Below are 27943 nucleotides of genomic sequence, written 5' to 3'. Positions count from 1 at the left end.
TGATAAATCAGATGGCTTTGATTTACACACAGCATGTGTGTTCTCCAGGTCATGCTTACCAGGTTGTTAATAAAAGCAGAAATGTGCCCAGATGTCAGCTTTTAAAGTAGTTGGAGCATTTTTAATTACTCTCACTTGCATCTCGTCTCCCTCTGCTAATGTACGCTACCGCGACAAAGCACATATGTGACAAATTATGGCAAAAACTAAGCAGTAAATTATAACCGGTTATGGTTTATTAGTGAAACGATAACAAATCGTCCCTATCTGCATCACGATGCATTTTTAGAAACGAATAATTTCGACACCCCTAGTGTTTACAACATTCTTCTTACAGACAAATACAATGCACTTTTTTGGCTTCAAATTTTGGGCTGAAAGAAGAAAGTAATTAACACCTAGGATGGCTTGAGGGTGAGTAAATCATGGGGTAATTTTTATTTTTTTAGGTGAACTATCCCTTTAAAGGAGGCCATCTAGGCCCACTATGGGCCTAGCCTCTGTGCATGTGCCCAACATTTCCATGCATGTACTTTTAATAATCATGACCTACCCAGAATGGGCCGTTAGTATTATTGTGCATAGCAAAAGTGGTGTTGGTGATGAAGAAAAATGTTATGTCTCAGATATAGCTCACCCAAATGGTGAGCCCATAGATAACTGCAATCTGCAAACTGTGCATGAGAGTTATATCGGTGAAAGAGTCTCAATCCCCAATCAATTATTCCCTGAAAACGAAACTAAAAGCAAAAACTGACCTATATTAACAGTGCATTTATTCTCTCAGACATAACGAGAGCTGAATCTACCTCAGTGCTGATAATGGTATATCAACTATCTATTTTATAGATCTAGTTCCCTTTGATACACATGCAGTGACCTCCAAGTAATGGAACGTGACCAGCCAGCGCAATTTGGCACAGCTCAGCTACAAGGCCCTAACCGAGCAGGCTTGGAGAAGCATCAAGAGTGTTGATGACCAATTACTGGAGAGGGTAAGTGAACTAACCTATCCACTTATTTTTGGTCGATAAAAATACCTTACAGTAGGAAGTCATTAAGATTGAAGATGCGGTTGTTGAACAGCTGTTGGTACATAAACCCTATATATCCAAAGTATTGGGTGCCCATCTGGGAAAAAAGAAGACATATGAATATACTTAGGAGGTTTTACTGGCCAGAGGTGTAGAAAGCGATATAAAATTCCTGCATAGAGTGTGCAACCTGCCAGAAGACCAGCCCAAAGTTAATCTATCGCAATCCATTGATTACTTTGCCCATTTTCTAGATTCCTTCAAAAAATTGCTATGGGCATCCTGCATGGGGCCATTGCCAAAATCCAGCAGGGGCCACTGTTATATTTTGGTAATCCTGGATTACGCCACCCCGGTATTCAGAGGCCATACTCCTACGGGCAGCAACTGCGAAAGTGGTGGCCAGTGAGACGTTTTTTTAGTCGAGTGGGCATTGCAGAGAAGATTTTAACAGACCGGGGTACCTGCTCCATGCCCAACGTTCTGAAAGAGATGTGTAAACTTTTAAAGGTGAGCCAGATTTGTACCTCTGTTTTTAATACACAAACAGACAGGTTGGTTAATCAGACCTTAATGCAAATGTTTAAGAAACTGGTTGAGGTGGACAGGAAAAACAGGGATCAGTTGCTGCCCTATGTGTTTTTCTACAACAGGGAAGTATCACAGAGCTCCACAGGATTTTTTACAATTCAAATAATTATATGGGAGACGGTAAGTAAACACTCAGATGTATTATCCTTACTGTCAGGACAGTGGTGCAACAGTGGTGTTCAATGGCATAGCCACGAAGCCCGGTAAGAAAGTGAGGTGAAACCCTATTGCATTCCAAAAGCCCAACAAGAAGCCATCCATGAAGAAGTAAAGAAGATATTGGATTTAAATATATGAAGAGTCCCAACAGTGCATGGTCAAGTCCAATTGTCTCCAAGCCCAATGGCAGTGTGATATTTTGCAATAATTTTAGAAAATAATGCAATATCTTGTGCTTTTGATGCTTATCCAATCCCAAGAGTTGATGTGCTCATTGAAGGCCTGGGGACAGCCTGCTTCATATCCACCCTGGACCTGTCATGGCAGGTACCTAACTGACCAGACTAAGGAAAAGACAGCAGTCTCCACTCCTGGGGGGTTATTTTAGTATCGGGTTCTACCATTTTTAACCATTTGGGGTCCATGTGGCACCACTGACTTTTCATAGAACGATAGACAAGATCTTTCAACCCCATCAAGAATATGTAGCAGCACCTTGATGACTTTGTAGTTCACAGTGCTAAGAGGTCTTCCCACCTGAGGAAAAAACTGTGATATTACCTGCTGAGGAGAGAATTCAACCTTATTACTGACCATCCTCCTCTGAAATGGATGTCCACTGCAAAGATTCACCCGTTGTTTCTTGAATCTACAGTACTTCGGCTTCAGAGTGGGGCATTGAGAGTGGAAACCACAAAGTAAAGTTAACACCCTGGAGGGAGGAGGGCCTGTGGTCCGTTGCTCCAGGCAACAACCTAGAGCTGGGGTAGCACAGGACCAAAGAGTAGGTCCCAGCAAGGAAAAGTGCTCAGTTATAAGTACTTCCATCTGCTTACCCTCCAAACAAGGACCTACGAACAGCTCAATGATGGTCACCATAATAACTTAAGGTCATCATAAAACTGAAAATCTGCTTCAATAAAGGTTGCATGGTCCTGGGGACAGACTGTGGAGATCCACTTTTCACGGTTCAAATGCAGCGCTGCCTTTCCGGAATGCTATGTGGGCACGTTAAAGTCGCTTGATGTCAGCCATAGGAATAAAGTAGAGCGCGGCGTGACAGAAGTGTTGCACGGACAAGTGGATCTCCACCTAGACTCCCCAAGCATGCAGTGCTAAATCATAGAGTGGCCTAGAGGGAAACCAGCTGAAGAGCAAAAAGACAGAGATAAGCATTTCTTCTGTTCTGTGTTCCCACTTTAAGGTGGTCTAGCGTAGAAACATATGTGGGGAACAAAGCCACCACGGACACCCAACAACCGGAAGAACCTAAGTTCCAGTTTAAATGGCTATGTTCTTGGCAAAATTAAATAATTTCTGTAGACCCACCTCTCTTGTGGTTGTGTTTTATGGCAGCTTAAACCTCTACTCGCCTTGAGGCCAATGTCACAATGTACACAATAAGAACATTTTCAAATGCTAAATATTATTATGTAAATGCAGCTGCGTCTGTATGTCTGTCTGTAAGGGCAAGTGGGGCTGCAACAAAAACATCATCCAAAACATACACCTCTATATGAACTCTATATGAGTCAATAATAAATTGTAAATGTGTTCTACTACAAATAATTTTTGGATTTGTAAATGTAATTTATACTTTATTTAGACAGATACATCGGCTACTATTTGCACCTAAGTACATTAACAGGATGCAATCATTTTTTTTTTTTTATAATTTTTTTTTTTTTATTATTATTAAATGAATGCACTTTAAAGGGACAATAAAAGCCCACCCTACACCTACCCCTAACCCTAGCCAATAAATGCTTTTATTATTAAAAATTTTGTTAGGCCCTTTATTTGCACATTTAGAACATTTTCTTATTTTTTTGTTTAAAGTAAATGCCTTTCCGATGTGATGAGAAAAAGAGCGACTTCTGCAAAAGGAGGATTTGAACTCTTGTTGATCTCATCAAAACAACAATCCATTAGCCGTGCACTTTAGTGACTGCGCCACTGAAACTTAGAATGACGGGCGTTTTTTTTTTTTTTAAATGTTGTTTGGCACAACAATGCATTGTTAGGCTGAGATAGTGCGAATAGCACTTGCCAACAAGGCGTGCTAACTCCAAACCTAACCTAACTCCAGACCAAAACGATATCAATCCTCTTCAGCGATGTCTAAATCAGGGCAGTAACTAGTTGGCATGTCTGTTCTTCCTATGTGGAGCAATGTGTCAAATTAATGAAATATAAATCCTTTAGTTTAAACATGCTCATGTGAATAGTTCTGTTGTGTTTGTTTTGTTTCAAAATAGATATGACTTTATTTTTCTCACTTGTATTCCTCCAAAACCAGCAGTATTCTCAAACAACACTCTGTAGCAATAACTACTACATTAAAGCAATTCTAAAATAGCATTGTTGTGTGCCATGACTCGTGTGTACATAAAGCCTGTCAATTAACATCCATCCTCAGGCTGACTCTGCCAAAAGTGTGTTCAGCGAAATAAAGCTTACAAAATGTTCATGAGAAACTAGCACTTAGACCCAGAATCTGCCCCACCTAAATTTACAGTCAATAGTCGCTACTGTGTGAATGCATAGTAGTTAAAAGTTGTTAAACACAGTCTAGGGATTGCTTTATTGAAAAATACTTATTAATTAATTAGGGACACGAATAACCTCTTACAATAAGACAGAGTTTTAATTATTGCAGTGTTTTTAAAATTGCTAAAATGAGAATTATTAACAAATAATTAAAACAACAGCACATTTGCATTGAGAATGAATGGGCAAGCACAGCACTTATAGTCATCAAAAATACACAGCACAGTTTTTAGTCATCCAAAAGTTTTCCATGGAAGAATCTCTTAGAGAACCAGATTCATAGTGATCAAGGTTTTTTCTTAAATGAAAGATGGAAAAGAAGGTGGATTTTGGCTAGTGATGAGTGCTCTATGAATGAACTGGAGTAAGCTGGAAATTTCTAAGTCAGCTGGTTATATCATGTTAAGATTCTGTAAGCTGTTTCTCAATTTTGAATGCAAAGAATGAACTCGGAAGGACACAGAACACATCTCTGTGAGAACTGTGCTGAGATGTGCTGTGATCTTGTTGCTGACTGTCTACCCCAAAATGAAATTGCTGTCATCAATAACTTACTTGTCTTCAATGTCATTCCAAAAACTTTTGTTCAACTTTGAAACACAAATGAAACAGTTTTTTTCATTTTTGGATGAACTATCCCTTAAACTAGTGTGACAGAAGCACCCAATGCACAATAAATTACACATAACATCACAAACAAATGTCATAACCTACTAAAATATTTACATTATTTTTGTATTATTTAATCTTTTTATTTTTCCACATGCACAGTATATGTATAAGAGTATTTAATGTGCATATGTTATGCTTGCTTTGTCAAAAAACTATTAATCAATATCACTTTATTGTACTATTTATTAGAATTCTGGGATATCTAACATTTCTCTTAAGTCTGCATTCGACACATCAAAACATATTATCAAAACACATTTTTTATGAATCAACTATTTTTACGAATAAATAAAAATAAATAAAACTAGGAGCTTTCTCATGCTAAATGATAATAATATTTTTTTATATTTATAATTTATCATGCAAAACTTGAGTTGTACATTTTCTCAGGGTGTTGTTGTGCAGTTTCTAATGTATTTCAGTGGTTATTGGTGCATTGATGTGCATATGCTAGATTTAAAAAAAAATACTAGCAAGGGTATCATTTTATTTATTGCTAGTGTGCAAAAATAAAACAAAACAAGTATTATGAAATATGAGATTTTTTATATCTGAAATATCACTGTCTAACAGCTACACTAGCAAAAAAAAGTATCAGAGGAAGCTAATGTCTCTTTTGCCTCCCTAGAGGTCATTGTGTTCTCAATGATCTCCTATACAGCATGGCATGCATTTGAGAGAAAACTGCTAGATATAGACAATAGTCTCCATTGCACTATACAACTGGCTGATTATCCTGAAAATGCAATAATGCCTGCCTATCATGCTCACAATCAGTCCACAAATCTCAATGTATGGCTCAAATGAGCATGCATGAACATTACAAAGTAACCACTTCACCCACTCACTTTTGGCCCCATCAGAATCAAATGAACTTGACTTGCTGATCTGTGATTGATGTTAAACTTCAGCTGTACTTCTGTGATCATCATTACACCTGCAGTGCAGTATTTACAGAGGATCTGACTAGTCCAAATAAAATGTCATTATTAATAACAGTATCCAAAAAACAGTCAGTAGTAAACAAATATAATTATCATTATAAGTAAAAAATTAGGGGTGTAACGGTAAACAAAACTGATGGTTCAGTATGTACCTCGGTTTTTAAGTCTATTTTTTTTTTATTAAACAGTGGTTTACTAAACAAATTTTGCCTTTAAATTAAATGAAATTATAAATGAAGGATACAATATATATATATATATATATATATATATATATATATATATATATATATATATATATATATATATATATATATATATATATATATATATATATATATATATACACACACACACACACACATACACATACAGTACAGGCCAAAAGTTTGGACACAGTCTTCAGTGTCACATTTGACATCCAGTCTATCTCATGATCCTTCAGAAATCATTCTAATATTCTGATTTATTATGAGTGTTGGAAACGGTTCTGCTGCCTTATATATTTGATGAATAAAAGGTTCAAAAGAACTGCATTTATTTAAAAAAAAAAATTTCAAATAATATAAATCTCCTTTACTATATACTTTTTTAAATCAATTTAACACACCCTTGCGGAATAAAATGAATGATTTATTTCAACAACAAACAAAAAAAAAAGACTGACCCCAAATGACTGACCAGTAGAGTATATTGTCGTTACAAAAGATTTCTATTTTTAAAACATTTGCTTCTTGTTATTCTTTTTTTTTTTTTTTTTTTACTTTTTATTCATCAATGTATTATAAAAAAAGTATCACAGGTTATGAAAAAAATATTAAGCAGCAGAACTATTTCCAAATTTGAAAATGAATCATCATATTAGAATAATTTCTATTAAAGGATCATGTGACACTGAAGACTAGAGGAATGATACTGAAAATTCAGCTTTGCATCACAGAAATAAATGATTATTTAAAGTATAATAAATTAAAAACCAATTATTTTAAATTGTAATAATATATCACAATATTACATTTTTTTCTGTATTTTTGATCAAATAAATGCAGGCTTAAAGAGCAGAAGAAACTTCTTTCAAAAACATTACAAATAGTAATGTGTCCACACTATTGGCCTGTACTATGTATGTATCAGCTAATGCTGTAAACTATATAGGGAGCCCTTACTTGCACATTGTGCACATTACTATAATATTAAAAGTCAACAACAGCTGCAAATATTAGTCTAAATTAAATTGCTATTTGTTTGCTAATTTCAGTTTGCTAAATTCAGTTGCTATTTTATTTAATAAATCAACTCAAATCCATTGTATGTAAACATAAGGCCATTTTGTTAAGGCCATAAGGCCAAAACATATGTTTTACTCCAATTAATTGTTGAAGCATAATTATTTACACAATGGCTGTCATTTAATATATTTAAACATTAAATAATCAAGACATCTCTAAAAGGTTAAGTAAAATATAATGAATATATAGGCTAATATAGTTAGCGAAAGAGTAATTTCTCAGGGAACTAAAAAGCTGTTGACACTGAATGACTTGCCTGAGTTAAATGCTACGTGACATTATTTACAAGCTGTTTTAGGCCCTGTCCACACGAACATGGGTATTTTCAAAACCGCAGGTTTTCTATGCGGTTTGGCTGTTCGTCCACACGCAAACGCTGTATCCAGTTACTGAAACCGGACTTTTTTGAAAACTCCGGCCAGGGTGAAGATTTTTAGAAACTCCGGTTACAGCGTTGTCGTGTAGATGGTGAAACCGGAGATTTCGGCTTTTAAGTCGAAGTGCGCGCCGTTCTCTCCTTTGTTTGACGTCAGATTTTCCACATTATCTCCTTTTGATTTAAGTGAGTCGAGTCTAAGCGGTGGACTCTACTAACAGCACTTATCACATGTATAGCCTACAGATACATGTTCAGTTATTTCATTGTATTGCAGAACAAAGGCGCCAGAATGCAATAATTATTATTATTTGTCCCTCAAGTCCGGACAGAACTGGGAAAAGGGCTTTCAAGTATGCGGCCCCCTGCGCTTGGAATCAGCTGCAAAATGTGCTGAATCTTAAGGAGCCAGTTTCATTGGTTGCTTTTAAATTACTTTTAAAAAACATGGAAGCTACACATACTGGCTGTAGATGTAGATGTAGATGACTCAATTATGACGGACGATCCTTGCTGTTGTTTATCGCTTGCGATAATATGTGAAATTCTGATTTCTTATGACTTTATAATTATTTATTACTTGTACAAATTGTTATATGTTGATGTTATATGTTATATGTTTTTATGTCTGAAACCTTGTTAAATGTGCTGCTGCCTCTCTTGGCCAGGACGCTCTTGGAAAAGAGATTTTTAATCTCAATGAGTTTTTCCAGGTTAAATAAAGGTATAATAATAATACAAAATAGTAAAGCAAGTGTGTGAAGCTATTACAGTCCACTTCGGCCCTGCACCATAGTTACCTGTCACTGAGTCCAAAGTAAAGGAACTTGTAGAAGGGTTTCACTTGAGCCCATGGCACTCCCCCAGTCCGTGCAATGTGCATCGGTGCCGTGGATGGGACCCATGTGGAAATCAGGCAGCCAATCATAGCGTAGTTTTGCGTTCTCATGTGGACAGATTTTTTTAAAAACCGTGCTTGTTTTTTAAAATGGAGGAGGAAAAACTCTGGTAATAAAAATACCTGTGTACGTGTGGACTAGGCCTTATTGATGTCTTTCCACCATTGAGACACTAATTGAGTGATTGCAAAAGATATGACATGTTCAGCAAGTTGTTCTGTATCTTTCAACATACCTTCAGATGTCCATTCATGTTTATTGAGTTTTATTTGAAAGATGACGATTTTGTTTCTTATTGAAAGTAACAAAACACGGAGCTTTTGCAATTATTGGTGGTAAAGCTACAATGCTGTATTCGTCATGTGCACAGAAGACATGTACCAGAAATTCATGGGACGAATATGTGTACAGCTATACCCCTAATAACTATTTAATCCAATGTCAAGGCAGAATTTAGTTTTGTGACATGAATTAAGTGAGGTTAACCTCAACGTTGGGCCAAGACTGGTCCGGGGCAGCAGGGAGCGGGGGAGTTTGGTATGCCATGAGAGTACCGTGGTTCATACCATGGGTGGTGTTGGCGTGGTGATAGCGTTTTTTTGGTTCGGTTTGAATATCGTTACACCCCTAGTAAAATGCTTTGGATCACTTTACAATAGAATTTCATATAATTTGTTAACATTAGTTAACTACACTAGTAAACATAAACTAACTTTGAACAATACTTCTACAGCATTTGCTAATCTTAGTTAAAGGAAATGTATGTAAGATTGTGGCCAAAACTGGTACTGCAATCACTATCCCCTCTCCCTCTCCCCCCCTGACTCGAGGTTGCCAGATGTGGCCCTGTCCCAAATGGCACCCTAAACCCTTGCGGCCTTCCTCTGAGTCCGCACTTTCACGGCTTAATACCACTTTGACTGCCGGGAAGAAGTCCGCTGTGTAGCTCGCGGCAGAAGTACGCATCGAGGACGCATAACGGATGCAAAGGGGGAGCTCACGAGCACCCTTCTGAGACCTAAAATGACAAATGGGACACCCTGTGGTCTCGTGGACTTAACGGACATGCGCACGCAAAGGCCATTGTAAGTCCACAAGACCGAAAGTGCACATGAAGTGTGCCATTTGGGACAGGGCCATAGGCTGCAGGATCCATAAGGAACGTTAGTAGCTGCAGCTTTGGTAACTAGAGCAGATCTGGCAACGCGGATGCAGAAACACTACTGACTTAGTGATTGGTAGATAGGTGGAGGGTGGAGCTTCAGGCCAAAACAAAACATCAGTTGAGGGCTGCAACAACAACTTTTAAATGACAATATCCTGGCTGGACTACTGTTGTCAGTGATAATTATTTGAAATTAACATGATGTCTTAATGTCTAGTGATATATCAGGGCCATTTTATGTTGTATCTATTAACATTGACATATTGCATTTTATTAACTAACATTAACAAGGATTAATAAATAAACTAATGTTAACAAATTTGACCTTATTGTAAATTGTTACCTACATTTTAAAATCATAAACTTGATGAGATTTGAATGTGACTGTTTACAGTTGTTTTCGATTGCTAAACGATGTGCAAAACTCTACAGTCTGCACTACTAAACCATCACCTGCAAAACTCATTCAAAGCAACACAACTCTTAACACATGGGTCAAAACAGGCTCATTGCAGCCAAACACTATGCACAACCCTCACTGAGATAACATACACTGTCACTCACACTGAGAGTAAAAACACTAGCATGAAACACCAATACAGAAAATACCAATACAATTTCTGGCTTCATTTATGGTAAATGAAAATTAGCAGTTTGCTTCAATAGTCTGTAGTAATTTACGGAATTACAGTAATGAGAAAAAAAGGTAGAAACTAAAAGTATAAAGATGTACAAAAAATGTGCATATTGTGATAAAGTTCATTATTTTCCATAATGTAATGATACAAATTAAACGTTCATATATTTTAGATTCATTGCACACCAAGTAATACCATGGTCAGTAAACCATTTACCAGTAGTTTTGGCACTGTGAGCAGGTGCCAGGTTGTGCTGAAAAATTAAATCTTCATCTCCATAAAGCTTTTCAGCAGATGGAAGCATGAAGTGCTCCAAAATCTCCTGAAAGCTAACTGCATTGACCCTGCCCTTGATAAAACACAGTGGACCAACACCAGCAGCTGATCATGGCACCCCAGACCATCACTGACTGTGGGAACTTGACACTGGACTTCAGGCATTTTGGCATTTCCTTCTCCCCAGTCTTCCTCCAGACTCTGGCACCTTGATTTCCGAATGAAATGCAACATTTGAGCAACAGTCCAGTGCTGCTTCCAGTCAGGCGCTTCTGCCGCTGTTTCTGGTTCAAAAGTGGCTTGATCTGGGGAATGCAGCACCTGTAGCCCATTTCCTGCACACGCCTGTGCACAGTGGCTCTGGATGTTTCTACCCCAGACTCAGTCCACTGCTTCCGCAGGTCCCCCAAGATCTGGAACCGGTCCTTCTCCACAATCTTCCTCAGGGTCCGGTCATCTCTTATCATTGTGCAGCGTTTTTTGCCACACTTTTTCCTTCCCACAGACTTCCCACTGAGGTGCCTTGATACAGCACTCTGGGAACAGCCTATTCGTTCAGAAATTTCTTTCTGTGTCTTACCATCTCACTTGAGGGTGTCAATGATGGCCTTCTGGACAGGGTCGGGTCGTCAGTCTTATCCATGATTGCGGTTTTGAGTAAAGGACCAGCCTGGTAGTTTTTAAAAGCCTCAAAAATCTTTTGCAGGTGTTTAGAGTTAATTAGTTGATTCAGATGATTAGGTTAACAGCTCATTTAGAGAACCTTTTCATGATATGCTAATTTTTTGAGATAGGAATTTTGGGTTTTCATGAGCTGTATGCCAAAATCATCAGTATTAAAACATTAGAGAAACACAAGAGCTGAATTATTTCAGTTGGAGTGCAATGAATCTAAAATATATGAAAGTTACATTTTTATCATTACATTATGGAAAATAATGAACTTTATCACAATATGCTAATTTTTTGAGAAGGACCTGTATACTGTAATTCAAACAAATAATTTAGGGGCTAATCCTGCCTCTCTCAATGTGAGATGGTCTATAAGTGTAGCCATTCATCTAAAATACAGAAACAGCACTTTGTCTTCTTTGTCTCCCTCCACGAACCCGTCTTCCTTGTTCCATTTACAAAAGTATTCTTTCTGAGCTCTACATATATATGTGTGTGTGTGTGTGTGTGTGTGTGTGTGTGTGTGTGTGTGTGTGTGTGTGTGTGTGTGTGTGTGTGTGTGTGTGTGTGTGTGTGTGTGTGTGTGTGTGTGTGTGTGTGTTCACTAACAAGTAACCCAAATTGCAATCAGCAGTGTTTGAAAGACACAAGGCTGAAATATATTATGTTTTGAATGTGTGGTTCACAGTTTTGACAGCAGTGTGTTAGCATTTGAACAAAGTGCTGTAAATCCACAGTGTTGTGCAGGTTGTGGTTAAAGTCATGGGATAAGTGTGTAGAGTTTAAAAAAAACTGTGTTCAAGAAATGAAAAACAAACTAGAGTTTGGGAGTTTGGTCCACATGAACTGCTGCTGTGCAGACTGTAGTTAGAGTTTTGCACGCGACTCCAGTTGTGCCCACTGTCGTTTAGCAATAGAAAAAACTGTAATATTGTAATTAACCCAGAAACTCTGTAAACATCAATTGGAAATGTGACAAGAATTTGACTGATCACTAGACATGCTTTGGCTTGAATGCATGCAACATTCATGCAAGTTATTATATCAATAATTGTGACAAGATATGAAATGATTCTCTCATTTACTGCCGTCCTCCCTTTTCTTGTTCTGCTTTCCCTCTCTTATATTATTGATGCACCACTGCTTTCACTTTTATCCTCTCTTCCTTCTTACAAACATCAAACATGTGATACATACACTGTGTGTGTGTTGTGGGGGGTGGTCCCTTGTATAGTGAAATATTATGGCAACCGATTTTTGAGGACATCATGGACTGGTCTTCACTAGTTAAAAAGACTTATAAATCAGTCAAAACATATTTAAATAAATGTAAATCATATTTAATTCACATTTTTGCACATATTTCTATGGTTGGATTAGGCAATAGAAAATATGTGTGTTTGAGAGGGAGAGAGAGAGAGAGAGAGAGAGAGAGAGAGAGAGAGAGAGAGAGAGAGAGAGAGAGAGAGAGAGAGAGAGAGAGAGAGCACATATAGCATACCAGTTTTAAAACCTCAATTGTTAAGCTTGAGCTTAGTATCCAAAATAATAAAATACAAATGTCTGGTAGTAGACATTTAAAAGATCTAAATTTAAGGTTTTGATTTAACTGTATGTGTCACATATTCCCAGTTACACCATTTACATAGACTGTGCTGCTGATGTTCTTGTGTTTATGTAACTCATTCAGGTCAGTGAGTTGACTTCTTGTCATGCATGTACAAATGGGGCAGTGGTGGTTACAGCCAACCCTCTACATTGCAAGTAAATGCAGCTAAAAAAAAAAAAATTGTGGCTAATTGTCTGTCATTAGCCACTGGCTAAAAATTGTTTGATTTGACTCACAAGTGATTGCGTTAGAGGATAAGAACACGTTTAGAACATATATTTTCACTGCGTATTGTATCCTATGACCGCCTACACTAGAACACTGATTGAGCATTTGTGATGGGTCGCTCGTAAGCGATTCATTCATTTTGAATGACTCTTTTTTTTCCTCTCACATGCAAAGAGAGAGGAAAGCGAGAGTCTTACATACACGTACAATGATGCGCTAAAAGAAAATGCCATACCATTTTTGTTTTGCTTTTTCTAGCGAAATGACTCAATTCGTTTAGCCTTATCATAAAAGTCTTTAAGACCAAGGGCCTTATCATACACCCGGCGCGATGTGACACAAAGGAACGCAAGTATTTTTTGCTAGTTTCAGCCCTAGACAGTTATGATTTTCACATCCAGCTCCACGTTGTTTAAATAGCGAATGCACTCGTGTGTGTGTTGACCAACGACTGTGCCACTGACCAACAAAAAACCTGGTCTAAACTCAATAGAGCAGTATATTTAGTGAAGTTTTTATTAACAAAATTTCGGGAGGAGCACGTGCAGATAATTAAACCTGACTAAACACAAGCGGAGCACGCTCATATAATTAAACCTAATTAAACACAAGTGGAGCACATCAAGCTAATCAACGATAAGAGGGGTGTATAAATACAGCTGATTTACCTTCTTTCATTGACCATTTTCATTTTAGCATGGATGGCTTTTCCGGCTGGTCGCCTCGCCCGCCCACGCTGTATAGATCGCTCAAACAGCTTGAAACAATTCTACAATGCTAAAAATTTTCGTTACAGAATTCTAAACCATTTCGGCCGCTTCCATCACGGTAAAACCAATTCTGCTTTTCCTGAATGTAATTGTGTTTGCTGCGATTCACTCGCGTTTCCATCTTCTAAAGTCTAATCATTGTTCTAAGGTAAGGTTATGTTCACAGCTGGTTGTTTTAGAAAATAAATAAATAAATAAAATGACGACAGAGTCGCGCTCGGACAGTGTAAAAAGTGCACACTGCAGACCTGCTTCAGGGGAAACTACAACAGAATTAGAAAATGATCTTAAATAATTTGTTACATGCATCAATCTTTCTTTTGATTGCCGCCTCTGTGTAATACAGACAGATACTTTTCACACGCGACAATTGCGTTCATCATGGACCCACTCAAGGTTGCTGTGGTGATGAACTATAGCCTAAATATAATGTTACTTGCTGGTGAAGCTAAATCATTAAAAGATGCCATTACAAAGTGCATATTACGGCAAACGATCAGCCACTGGAACCAGCTGATAATGTGAGCCTCACGTTTCAGATTCTAAGCGTTCTACGGGCTCGCACACCAATGCTTCAGTTCAGAGCAGTTCACAACGAATTCTCATTAAAAACGACAATGATTTCTTCATTGTGATTAACTTTGTGTTGTTCACACTTCACATCGAGAGGCCGGATAGCTGGCCCGAATGGTTGCAGCTGAAGCAAACTCACAAAGGGGGTTTATTATCACCGTAAATCCCTCGCACACTTGGGGCAGTTAAACACTCCACTGACAACTGCGTTACTAAACAGAAAAACAAACGGCAAAGAGTAACAGAAATGTAGAACGCATCCATGCGCCTTTCACAGCTCGCGCTTCATCTACTACGGACTGCCTCTCATCAGCGAGTGAGATGAGAGTATGTTCCGCCTTAAAGGAGCAGTAGCTAATTTAACAAGTTAAAGTATCCACTGAGGCTTCTTTAGGGACCGTCTGCAAATTCACAGTAACTCACCAAAAGGCTTTTTCACGTTCCAACGTTTGTAGTACCTTCCTACTGGCCAGACTTACTTACTACGGATGAAATTAACCGGAGTAAAGCTGGCTTGACATGGTCATTCGATATCCGTGGATCTAGGGACCGTCTCTAAAGTTATATTTAACTTTGGTATAGGACTGCATAACTCTAATCAAATTTCTAATTGTGTTTATGATTAGATGTTAAGATTTGATTTCGTTAAAAGCCGCGTTGTTTCATTTTAGCTTGTAAACACAAATTAAGATGTTTTTTTTATATAAAACCTGTGATTTCTGTCCCTCCATTTAAGTCCATTCCTAGTGCTGTGGGCATCATTAAGTATTGACGCTAAGGCATCAAGACGGCCAGCGGCGGGACCGTCCATTCTTCTCAAACTTTGTATGAAAAAGATCCAATGACTATCATAAAAGCATTGTAAAGATAACTAATCGAGTGGCTAATCCAAAGTTAAGTCTTCTGAAGAGACACAATGGCTTGATGAATATATTTAACACAACGCACATACTGTAGTAAACATGGACGTTCAAATTATTGCGAGCCATGTGAAAACAACATGAGTTCATGCAGAATTAAATTTTTTAGGTGAGCTAAACATTTACAGTTTTAGGAATAGTCATTTTGACACGCATTATTGCGTTCAGAACTGTGACGGATTGCACTGATCAATTAAAGCGTGTGCGCTGCTGGAATGGCGCTCCTCAATGTCAAAGTGCAAATATGATTTAAAGAGGCACTCCTTATAGCGAAAGTGCAAACATCATTTAAATCACCAGATCACATTTTGGTTTAGTAGTATGGTTATCCAAAGCATTTTAGATGGTTATTTTTATATGTGTAGTTTATTAGTAGCGGGAGAGGAGGGTCATAGAGACCGGGAGAGAATGCTGCCTGCATTGAAAGCGTGAGTGACATTACTATATTAAACCACTATATAATGTGGAATATAGTGTATTATGATGCAATGGGGGAATATTTGTGGGTCCAGTTCATTGATAAGGTAAGTATCATGGTTTATAGCGACTTGTGACCAAAGTGTATTGTTACACCCCTAGTATAAAGCTATATTCAAAACATCATTCAATGTAAATTGTGATTGTCGTATTAAATAATGGCAATTACAATTTCAGGGGAAAATATGGATATTTATTTTAATAGGATACTGCATTGGCTCATACACAAAATATGCTAGATTTAAAGGTAATCACTGTTTCCCTCATACGAATGTGGTTCTCCATTTGTCTGCCTAACCTTTTCTCCTCAGATGCAGCAGTGCTGTTTCCTCTGCTCTCGCAGGAGCTCAGTTTCTCTGGCTAATTTCACCACTGCCGCAGCAGTGCTGTTTCCTCTGCTCTCGCAGGAGCTCAGTTTCTCTGGCTAATTTCACCACTGCCGCAGCAGTGCTGTTTCCTCTGCTCCCGCAGGAGCTCAGTTTCTCTGGCTAATTTCACCACTGCCGCAGCAGTGCTGTTTCCTCTGCTCCCGCAGGAGCACAGTTTCTCTGGCTAATTTCACCACTGCCGCAGCAGTGCTGTTTCCTCTGCTCCCGCAGGAGCACAGTTTCTCTGGCTAATTTCACCACTGCCGCAGCAGTGCTGTTCCCTCTGCTCCCGCAGGAGCACAGTTTCTCTGGCTAATTTCACCACTGCCGCAGCAGTGCTGTTCCCTCTGCTCCCGCAGGAGCACAGTTTCTCTGGCTAATTTCACCACTGCCGCAGCAGTGCTGTTTCCTCTGCTCCCGCAGGAGCACAGTTTCTCTGGCTAATTTCACCACTGCCGCAGCAGTGCTGTTCCCTCTGCTCCCGCAGGAGCTCAGTTTCTCTGGCTAATTTCACCACTGCCGCAGCAGTGCTGTTCCCTCTGCTCCCGCAGGAGCTCAGTTTCTCTGGCTAATTTCACCACTGCCGCAGCAGTGCTGTTCCCTCTGCTCCCGCAGGAGCTCAGTTTCTCTGGCTAATTTCACCACTGCCGCAGCAGTGCTGTTTCCTCTGCTCCCGCAGGAGCACAGTTTCTCTGGCTAATTTCACCACTGCCGCAGCAGTGCTGTTCCCTCTGCTCCCGCAGGAGCTCAGTTTCTCTGGCTAATTTCACCACTGCCGCAGCAGTGCTGTTTCCTCTGCTCCCGCAGGAGCTCAGTTTCTCTGGCTAATTTCACCACTGCCGCAGCAGTGCTGTTTCCTCTGCTCCCGCAGGAGCTCAGTTTCTCTGGCTAATTTCACCACTGCCGCAGCAGTGCTGTTCCCTCTGCTCCCGCAGGAGCTCAGTTTCTCTGGCTAATTTCACCACTGCCGCAGCAGTGCTGTTTCCTCTGCTCCCGCAGGAGCTCATTTTCTCTGGCTAATTTCACCACTGCCGCAGCAGTGCTGTTTCCTCTGCTCCCGCAGGAGCTCAGTTTCTCTGGCTAACCTTTTCTCCACGGCCGCAGCAGTACCGTTCCCTCTGCTCCCGCAGAAGCCCGGTTTCTCTGGCTAACCTTTTCTCCACAGCCACAGCAGTACCGTTCCCTCTGCTGCCGCAGAAGCCCAATTTCTCTGGCTAACCTTTTCTCCACAGCCGCAGCAGTACCGTTCCCTCAGCTCCCGCAGAAGCCCAATTTCTCCGGCTAACCTTTTCTCCACAGCCGCAGCAGTACCGTTTCCTCTTTTCCCGCAGAAGCTCAATTTCTCTGGCTAACCTTTTCTCCACAGCTGCAGCAGTGCGGTCTCCTCTGCTCCCGAAAGAGCCCGGTTTTCTCTGGCTAACCTTTTCTCCACAGCTGCAGCAGTGCCGTTTCTCTCTCAGAAGAGCCTTTCCGATCGGTCGCTCCAAAACAAGGTTGCTCCCAGTAAATCAGCCAGTAGGGCCCATACACCCGAGGCCGTGACCTGCTCCCATCAGAGCCAACATGGGCTCTGCTGGTCAAGCAACCAAGCTTAGCAAAACGCCAGCCCACCAATTATCTGCGTATTTGGGGGGGTTTCTGGTGGCTGTCCTCTGCTTCTTGCATTTTTGGGGGGGTACTCTGGGTTCGGGCGAAATTCCGAGCCCGGCGCCCTCCCCCGGACAGCACGCCAAATACGCATAATCTTTACTCTATTTAATTTGATGTAAGTGTGAACTAGTGAAGTGAAGTTTTTATTAACAAAATTTCGGGAGGAGCACGTGCAGATAATTAAACCTGACTAAACACAAGCGGAGCACGCTCATATAATTAAACCTAATTAAACACAAGTGGAGCACATCAAGCTAATCAACGATAAGAGGGGTGTATAAATACAGCTGATTTACCTTCTTTCATTGACCATTTTCATTTTAGCATCCCTCCACCACCCCAGCTCCTCACTTGATTCTAACAAACTCTTATTAGATGTCAACTCAATCTATAATATACTCCAGTCCAGTTCTAGAGTATCTCTATCACGGGGGGGGGTACTCTGGGTTCGGGCGAAATTCCGAGCCCGGCGCCCTCCCCCGGACAGCACGCCAAATACGCATAATCTTTACTCTATTTAATTTGATGTAAGTGTGAACTAGTGAAGCGCTTTTAAAAGGCTGTGTCAAGTCAAGTCACCTTCATTTATATAGCGCTTTTTACAATACAGATTGTTCCAAAGCATCTTTACAGTGATAATAGAAAATGAATGGAATGTGCACCTAAAGTATAGGCGGGTGTAGGAATGGGTGATATGGCCCAAAAGAATTATCACAATATAATTTTAGTCGATATCGATAAATATCACGATAAATGTAAAATCTTTATTTCTTTAAAATTTAAAGGCATATTTGTGCTCCTGAGTAAAATATGTAGAAGACAGTCAGTTAACTGTGGTTTTAAACTATCCTTTATTGTCAAAACATGACAAACACTTCCCAAACAGGTGAACAATTTATTAAAACTGAGGTAGATTTATTTATTAAAATATTAATTGTGGTAAGCATTTTTACTTGACACTGTATCAAACATATCATTACTTAATTGTGTAAGTAGTAAAACACAAAAAAATGCAAACGGGCAAAAGAAAAAAAAAACATTTTAAGTTTAAGTTTGAGTCCCCCCTCTCTTGCCTCACAGTGGATTGGTCCATCGTGCATCGCTCTCTCTCTCTCACACAACACACACACACCATAGACTGTAACACACACACGTTCATCTCACCGACACACACACACCTCACCGACAGTGGGCTGGTCGTGAGAGGAGGGAGAGAGCAAAGTTCAGTATTTGTGGATCTCCAGTAAGTCTATTTTATTCATTTTAAACATCGGATAAAAATTATTTCGCTTTTGATACATGCGATTCTGAGTCATTAATACATCACCAAATACATACAACTATGATAGCGATGTACAAGTCCGATGTTTTAGTGATTATAGTTTGGTAGCGTTAGCTTGCAAGTCACCCACAACAAATAACAAGGTGATAAGCCTGCTGTGCGTGAATGTAGTTAAAGGGTTACTTCAGCGATTAGCATATGGCTTTGTATCAGTAGAAACCCTGGAGTATATTCAAATTATTGTGCTTTCCCCCCTCATATTTCCCTGAGACAAGAGATTTATGCATTTTATTTCTGGAAAAATTCTTCCTATGATGCAAATTGACGATTTTTGCATCATAGGAGGAATGTTTGCCCAAAGGCTAAAGACTACAGCCAGCAGAGGGAGCCATTTCCGCATGTTTTGAATCCGCGCATGGGGGATGGGAGATAACACTCAGCTTGCAGGGAGAGCTCAGCTCAGCTACAGGCACTCATTTAAACGGAGCTATGGTCTGCAATGTAAGTCTTTTAACTTCTCAAATTAATTTCTATGAAAGTTAAGCTTGTAAAGGCATGAACTGAAACGCGCCAGACTGAACTCGCGTTGTGAATGTATGCCGCGAGTGTAGTCGCGATTACCTCAGCTCTCATCACTCGTGCAGTTAGTGCTCAGTGCTGTGATACTCGCGCGGTGACTCACTCATTATATTGAACAGACACGTTCAGTTTTTAATTGTAGTGTCTAACTTAGTCACTGTAATCAAGTTGGTAGCTTTGGCAATGGCACAGGGCAGCGAAGCATTCTGGGAATTGTAGTCTTTCATCCCCATGGGACAAAAATACATTTTCTGTCTTTTCTCAGTCTAGAAGACACCAAATTCAAAAATAATTTCACATTTCTACTACATTGATGACCCAGTTTAAATACAGATTCATCTTCCCAGCGCTGAAGTACCCCTTTAATAGATTTACCGCTGTGTTGGGCTCAATGTTATATGGAGAACTTATCATAAGCAGCTCACGCACGTCGCTCTGTTTTATGTTGGATAGGATTGCCAAAATATCTCCAAAACACTGAAGTTGAGAGAACTAATTTGTCAATGATATCTGTGTCCTCCGAGCTGGTCATGAGCGCTGCATTTTCTTCATTATTGCTAATTTTTCTCGCTCCACTTCACTCCGATCCTCCAAGCCTGTCAGCCACTAACTGTAAACAACAGTACGTGCAGCACCCAGAAGCCCGGTCTGCAATACGCATGTGCAGCATTACACATAGTGCGTAAGCATTATATCGAGAATTTATCGAACTGTTGTTATCGTTTTATCGAGGGAAATTATATTGTGATAATTAGGAGTGACCCCGAATAGTCGAAAATTTGATGCATCGATATGCAGAGCCTGATTCGACCACCGATCTCACGGTCGAATCTTCGCGGGTGAAACGAGGATCATACCATTTTGGCAATATGGGGGTGCTCAATATTTTAAAGACGTGTCGCGGCGCTGAGCTGAGCTAAGCATGAGCTTCGCACCGCGCCTTTAAAATTCGAACACGTTCAATGAGTGTACACACACCGGCGGCAGCATTCAGCGCCTGTCCTCGGCCACTCAGGAAGTTGTTTAAATTCCTGCCGCACCACAGAGTGCTTTTTCAGGGTTTTATATTACATTTATATTATATTTCCCTCAAATCGTCAATGTACATACTGATTTAACCCTGTGCTACAAGATACACTCATTGTGCAGCTCTTCTGTCAGTCAATTCAAAATTGAGCTTGCGTGTATAATGTGCGCTTCAGGTGGCGGTGTGAGATCCTGAGGCGCGGGGCTGAGCTTCGCGTCCTTTACCCCCTTTAGGCACAATCGGCTGAAGAACGCACAGAAAGTGTTCTTTTCCTCTCTAGGCAGGTTTTTTTTTTTTTAGGTTTATTTATCAAAATGTTCTTTTATATATTTGTGTGTTGTTCTGTATTTCGATCGCGGCTTTAAAATGTTATGAGAGAACGGTTTATGAATGTTTATCCACCACATTACCTTTTAGGCTATTTAAACCTAAATAAGAAAGCCATTGTCAGTTCATCTGTCAGTTGGCAGGCAGTTTTGGTCGCTTTATTAAAAGTTGTTGCTGTGTGCTGTGTGTAAAGGAAAATAAAAATAGTTTTACCCTTCTGCTGACAAGTGTTGTGCCCCTCCCAACCCATTAACACACATTTAGATGATTCAACTATCGATCGACCATAGAGAGATTCAACAATTCTGATTTGAATGTGTAAATCCTTAGTCGAGGACAGCCCTAGTGATAATTATCGTTATCGTTTTATCGCCCAGCCTGAAGCGGGTGCAAAATGTGCGTACACACACAAGGATGCACAACACCACACAAACATGCCAAATATAAAAAATAATAGGATTCCTCTCTGGAGAAGTGTTCATTCTTTCTGCTCGTAAATTCCACCATGTAAATAGCGAATCCGCCATGGTGCAAGCGCAGCTGGCTTTTAAAGGGAACAGGAGAGGAGACTCTGATTGGTTTATTGCATGTTACGTGCAACACACATCCATGACTCATTAAGAGACTATGTACAACCTTTTTGCACAATGCATCTGGTGCGGCGGCCGTTTTTTTTTTTTTTGTTAAACTTGCAAAAGTAGATTCAGACTAAGTGCACCTGTGCCACATGCTTCAGACCATGCACTCAGATCAATAAAATAGGGCCCCAAGCAGAACCCACTGCTGTTGTTTTTTTTGTTTGTTGGCAGAATTAATGCACAAGTAGCAATCCCACTTGCCAGTGCACACCTATCACATATATGTTTTGATTTCAGCCAGTCAGATTTTGGATCTTGAGTCACAGGCAGTTAATGCAGACAATGTGATCAATATTCATTAACCCAACAGCCTGACAGATCTTAGCATTTTTTATATTAGTAGTAGTAGTGGTAGTAGTAGTAATATAATTTTGAATTTATTAATATAATTATTAAATATTACTTTTTTTCACAGATACACAATGACCAACAGTTTTCTCAAGCTTTATCACTAGTCAATAATTTTCTGTTTAATATATCACACATATGCATTCTTAGATTAAAAAAAAAACAATATGGCAGCTCTCTAACTGAAATAGATCCTGACAAGTGATAGATCTGAAATTCTTGTCATGGAAGTAAGTTCATTAAGGGTCACCATACATGGCGCACAAATAACACACAAGAGACTTCACTAACATTCAACAGTCTAATGTTAGCATGGTTCAAAGACGACTCCAAACACTTTTGTCAGAACTATTTAAAACAGATTTACTAGAGATAATAAAGTTTAATATTCATAAAAGAGTTATTAAATTGATTACCTCCATGTACAAAGCCATGCAGCGTGCAGTCAGATGGGCCAATGAGGTGGATCAGACTTGACTGACTAAATGCAACAGTGTAAGGCTCTAAGGAAGAGAAAAGGAAGGGAGAAAAACAATAAAATACACAAATTTGATTATAATGTAATATAGAGATATGCAAATAAAAGAAAAGCTAATTATGATAAATCATATATATATATATATTAAAAACTAATAAAAAATTTTATATATATTTATATATATATATTATTTTTTATTAAAATAAATACGTACATACAAACATACATAAATACATAGTCCTGGATATATTGTTTGACAATTAACATCATAGTTGTTTGGGGGAAAATGTATACATACCCTTTGTTTGTCTATCTGTGTAGCATCAGAGCAAAATAAAATAAAATTATGTCAAGATAAGACTCTATTCATAAAACTCTTAGTGATAGATGAAATGTCCAACAATCAGAGCAATCACTATAATCACCAACAAAAATATTAAACATGGCTAAGGAATTATGATATTTGTTTGACATGTACTATAGTAACACATGTTTTAAATATTCACACTATGCTACTATGTATGGTAGCCTACCATTTAAAGTACCATTTATAGTAAATGCTTATTCTAATCATTCAATAGTATGGTATCAAAGTACCATGGTATTACCACCTGATACTATTATTGTACCAAGTTATTTTGTAAGGTATATATGGACCCAGATGGGGTCAATCCATGTGATCACCAACACATCAAACGCATGAGTTCAATAAGGATAAGGATGTGTGTAAATGACATGAAGGAGGAAGTGTTACCTGGAACAGAGACAGACATGAGGATCTCACCATTCCTCTCTTTGGTCTCTAATCGCTCTAATTTCTGAGCCTCATATCTCTTTTTTCCTGCTTCCTCCTGTTCTGAGCTGGAGTACTGCGATGGACAAAAACATGTCAACAAGATTGAAACAAATAACTCATTTGTAAATAGAAAAAAAAAGTAAACTATATTGAGAAATGTTGATGAATATTAGCAAATATTTTGGCAAACCTTTCACATTTGAGTTAAAAGGATTAGTTTGAAAATGTTGTCATTAATTACTGTAAATCCTGTAAGACCTTCGTTCACATAAATACAGTGCAGCACTTCCGAGATCTACATCAGAACGCAGGCTTTCCATTAGCCGACATTGTTTAGATGAGCATCACAATGTATGTATGTGATGCTAACATAGATAGGAGCTAGCCAATAGTTCTGACACAAAACTCATTAACACTGCGCTGTGTTTACTACATCAAAAATACATCAAAAATAACACAGATGAGTAGAGACTGTTGAATAAAGTTCTTTTTGTTTGTTTTTTGTGCACAACATTTATTCTCGTTGCTTCATAACATTAAAGGTGGGGTAAGTGCTATCTGGTAACGATTTTTGATATTTCAAATCATCAAAACAAACACGCCCCTAACCCAAAAAGGGTCTCGCCCCTATTTTGATAGCTCCGCCCCACACATACGTAACCCAGGCAACGACTACAACAGAAACTCTGTGTAACTAATCCAGGTCGAATATTCAATGAAAAAGTCATACCTTCTATCACAAAAACACAAACCGTTCCCATGAACAACTTGATAGTACACGAGCACGACAGTCCAACTAACTAACGTATTACAATTATGACAAGATTAGAGTTATAGCGATCACAAAAACACAAACCGTTCTCATGAACAACTCGATAGAACATGAGCTGACAGTCCAACTAACGAAATATTACAATTATGACCGGATAAGGGTTATATAGATCATAAAAAGAGGAAACAAACATATATTAGGAGTATTAGTATCTTACTTGTCAGACACATTTTGTGAGCTGATGCTTGAAGCAAGCAATGAGGAGATTAAGATGCTCCATACGGTGTGGAAATGAACGGGTCTTTATCATCGCTGAAGTGAGACACAATACGATCGCAAATGGACTAACAAGCGAACATCACACACAAGCATAGTCAAGCAGCATATATTAGGCTAGTTCTCGGCTAATGTCCATCATGTGTGACTCGTGTGTTTTGAATAATGACATGCACAGAGCGAGAGCGAGAGCGAGCGCTCTTCTCACCATCAATATATTAGACACGCTGATTGGCTACAAGTTTGTTATCTTATCTGTATATGATGAAATACATTTAAAATGAAAAATCAAATTGCATTATAATATAATATAATATAATATAATATAATATAATATAATATAATATAATATAATATAATATAATATAATATAATATAATATAATATGAATTATGTTAAGATGAAATATAACATTTTGACATGATTAAATCCACAAAGAGTAAGTGTTTTTTGCATTAGTGTTTCAGTTTCAGTAATAGTTTCAGTTGGTTCTAATTTTTTTATTTATTTAGAATTTAGATTTTAGTTCGAAAGTTTATGGCGAATCATCATTTGTTCAAGTTTTTTATGCAAATGTCACACACAAATTTGTGCATACACATGCTTAGTGAACGAGACCAAATGTTTTCACTGCTGACTCTTACCGTAATAGGAGGAACTTCTGTGATTTTGGCCACATTTTGAAGAGAGAATGGGACATACCACAGCGTTGCCTTGTTGGTCACTTTTTTGGTACCTACAAAACAACAATATCAATATAATCAGAAGTGAATATGAAATCAAAAATCTCTTCAAATTCAGTTAATTTATCACATAAATAGTAATGTAAAGTAAAACAAAGTATAGTAATTGTAAACAAAGCCATCGATAAAGGGGCAAAAGTTGGTGACGATTCAGAGGCCTCATTTCGACTGATTGTGTCCCTAGTATATCCTACTTAAAGTAATTGTAATAAGTTTTTTACACCAGAGATACACATTTTTTTCACAAGAGCTGCTGAGATTTTTTTTTTTTAAAGTTCATAAACAGATACAGCCACAAAACACACTGGAAGACATTTCGAATCATTGGAAAATACCATATCTTCCAATCAAACAAACACTTAGGGAAGTGATACATTGGCACTAAGTTTCTGGTGTTGTCATGGAGACTTCAGCATCTCATAGTGAAGCTGGTTTGCTCTCTAAAGAGCAAGTGAGGCTATTTTGGGTAGGCTGTGTTTATTAGACACGAGAGAGATTTGAGAGAGGAAAACCATGCGCTTGAGCGGATAAGTACACAATTACGGCGTCACAAAGAAACCTTGAATTAATGAAACTAGTAATGAGGGTGATAAGGAGACACTAAACATAAGGAAAATTCGGATTTCATTTGTATTCAAAAATCTTCCATTTCCACATCATGAAACTAATCATTTCAATTGTAAGAGACCAGATTACAGTTCTGTATGTATAAAAATACAGTCCACTAGTTTTACTGTATGATAAATTACTAGTAATTTTATATATTGAGAAGAAAGCCTGGAATCAAGACCCCTACACATTTTGACCACTGAATTTCCAATCATAAGTGTTTACAATTTATAATGATTTTTAAAATAATTTCACGGACAGACATTTCACATACACAGAGCAATTTCAAGTATTGAGATATTGTCTAGCTGAACAAAACAAGAAAGTTTTTTTTAAGGGTTAGTTCACCCAAAAATGAAAATGATCCCATGATTTACTCTAGGTGTGCATGATATTCTTTTTTAGTTATATTAAAAATGTCTTGGCTCTTCCAAGCTTTATAATGGTAGTGACTTTTGGGTCATTTTTGAAAGTCCATAAAAGTGCATCTGTCTATAATAAAACTGTTCCACATGGCTCCAGGGCGAATCACCTTCCGTTTTCAACCCACGGAAAAGCACCTCTCGAAATTCAAAATGCTTACTCCAAATCTGACAACAGTGAACACCAGTTACGCTCGTCAGACATAGCATAAGCATTTTGAACTGCGAGAGGTGCAGGCGTTACACTTTTTCCTTAAGTTGAATACATAAGGCGATTTGTTTTTTGACATAAAATTTTAAATGTTGATATTTTTCTTACACTAACGCATCGCTTCTGTTCAGAATACCTTTATTAACACCATCGAGCAATCTGGAACAGTTTTATGATGGACAGATGCACTTCATAGATTTCAAAAATGACCAAACAGTTACTCCTATTATAAAGCTTGGAAAAGCCAGGACATTTTTAATATAACTCTGATTGTGTTCTCCTGAAAGAAGAATGCCAGATATACCTAGGATGGCTTGAGGGTGAGTAAATCTTGGGCTAATTTTCATTTTGGGCTGAATTAACCCTTTAAAGGTTTAGTTCACCAAAAAATGAAAATTCTGTTATTAATTACTTACCCTAATGTCTTTCTACACCAGTAAGCCTTCCGTTCATCTTCGGAACACAAATGAAGATATTTTTGTTGAAATCTGATGGCTCAGACAGGCCTTCATTCACACCAATGTCATTTCCTCTCTCAAGACCCAAGAGCCCATCTCTCTACAGTGTTTCTACAATATTTTTATGAAGTGACGATAATAGTTTTTGTGTGGAGGCCTGAAGGCCTGTCTGAGCCATCGGATTTCAACAAAAATATCTTCATTTGTGTTCTGAAGATGAACGGAGGTCTTGCGGGTGTCGAACGACATTAGGGTATGTAATTATTGACAGGATTTTTATTTTTGGGTGAACTAACCCTTTAATGACAATTCCAGGCCTGAAAATTAGCGATTCCTTGGCATTTCCATGACTACTGGGACCATGTTGAACAAAACTGGTTTCAATGAACTCCTTCCTATCACCTAAATCTTGATGACAAGATCTAATTTGCTTTAACTGAAGATGACATTTTAGGAATATACATTGTATTGTATGTATGCATAAAACCGAGTTTCGAACCATTAGGGATCTATTTTTCACCATTTTATTTTTATTTTTCTGGACTGGACTGCATTTATATAGTGCTTTTAACAGACCCCATGGTCATCCAAAGCGCTTTACATATTGCCTCACATTCACCCATTCACACACCGACGACAGTGTCAGCCATGCAAGGCGCCATCCAGCTCGTCGGGAGCAGCTGGGGTTAGGTGTCTTGCTCATGGACACCTCGACACTTAGTCAGGTGGAACCGGGAATCGAACCACCGACCTTCTGGTTTGTAGCCAACCTACATGAACCACTGAGCCACTGCCGCCCCGTAGTTGTAAAATTTCTCTTTACAACTGATTTAATTGTCCTTGTTTATATTTTAATTCTTAGACATGGTATTCTTATTTATTATGCATATGTTATCACTACTTTAATTAATTAACTGGCCAATTAATTCATACTAACTGGCCAATTTGCATGCAGTATTTTGCCCCCGCAGCGCAGGTGTAAATAGGAAGTTCCAGCAAATGCATATTTATTTAATTTTTCGCTGAGGAGACAAGCAAGTGGTCCGCACTCAGCGGCAGCACAGAAACTGTGGCTGTTTCCATTCCCTCCTTCAGGGAACGAGGGTTACATACGTAA

At 38.6% G+C, this 27943-nt stretch overlaps 1 protein-coding gene across 5 annotated transcripts in view; it reads right to left on the bottom strand.

Annotated features, from left to right (window-relative positions):
* acot7 (acyl-CoA thioesterase 7) overlaps positions 1-27943 on the bottom strand; it is a 188104-nt gene that overhangs the window by 117835 nt on the left and 42326 nt on the right. For 3 of the 5 annotated variants that reach the window (XM_067413156.1, XM_067413153.1, XM_067413157.1), the window contains exons 4-7: positions 25028-25119; positions 23294-23408; positions 22838-22852; positions 22478-22564 (exon numbers count right to left, since the gene is read on the bottom strand). In XM_067413156.1, coding sequence (XP_067269257.1) covers positions 22478-22564; positions 22838-22852; positions 23294-23408; positions 25028-25119 — 309 coding nt within the window. The remainder of the gene's footprint in view (positions 1-22477; positions 22565-22837; positions 22853-23293; positions 23409-25027; positions 25120-27943) is intronic. The other 2 variants (XM_067413155.1, XM_067413158.1) reach the window with 1 other exon arrangement.

This window comes from Pseudorasbora parva, chromosome 13 (assembly GCF_024679245.1).
Source record: "Pseudorasbora parva isolate DD20220531a chromosome 13, ASM2467924v1, whole genome shotgun sequence".
NCBI classification, from domain to species: Eukaryota; Metazoa; Chordata; class Actinopteri; order Cypriniformes; family Gobionidae; genus Pseudorasbora; species Pseudorasbora parva.
The sequence above is the reverse complement of the archived record's forward strand: the minus strand, read 5'-3'. Positions and strand labels throughout refer to the sequence as shown.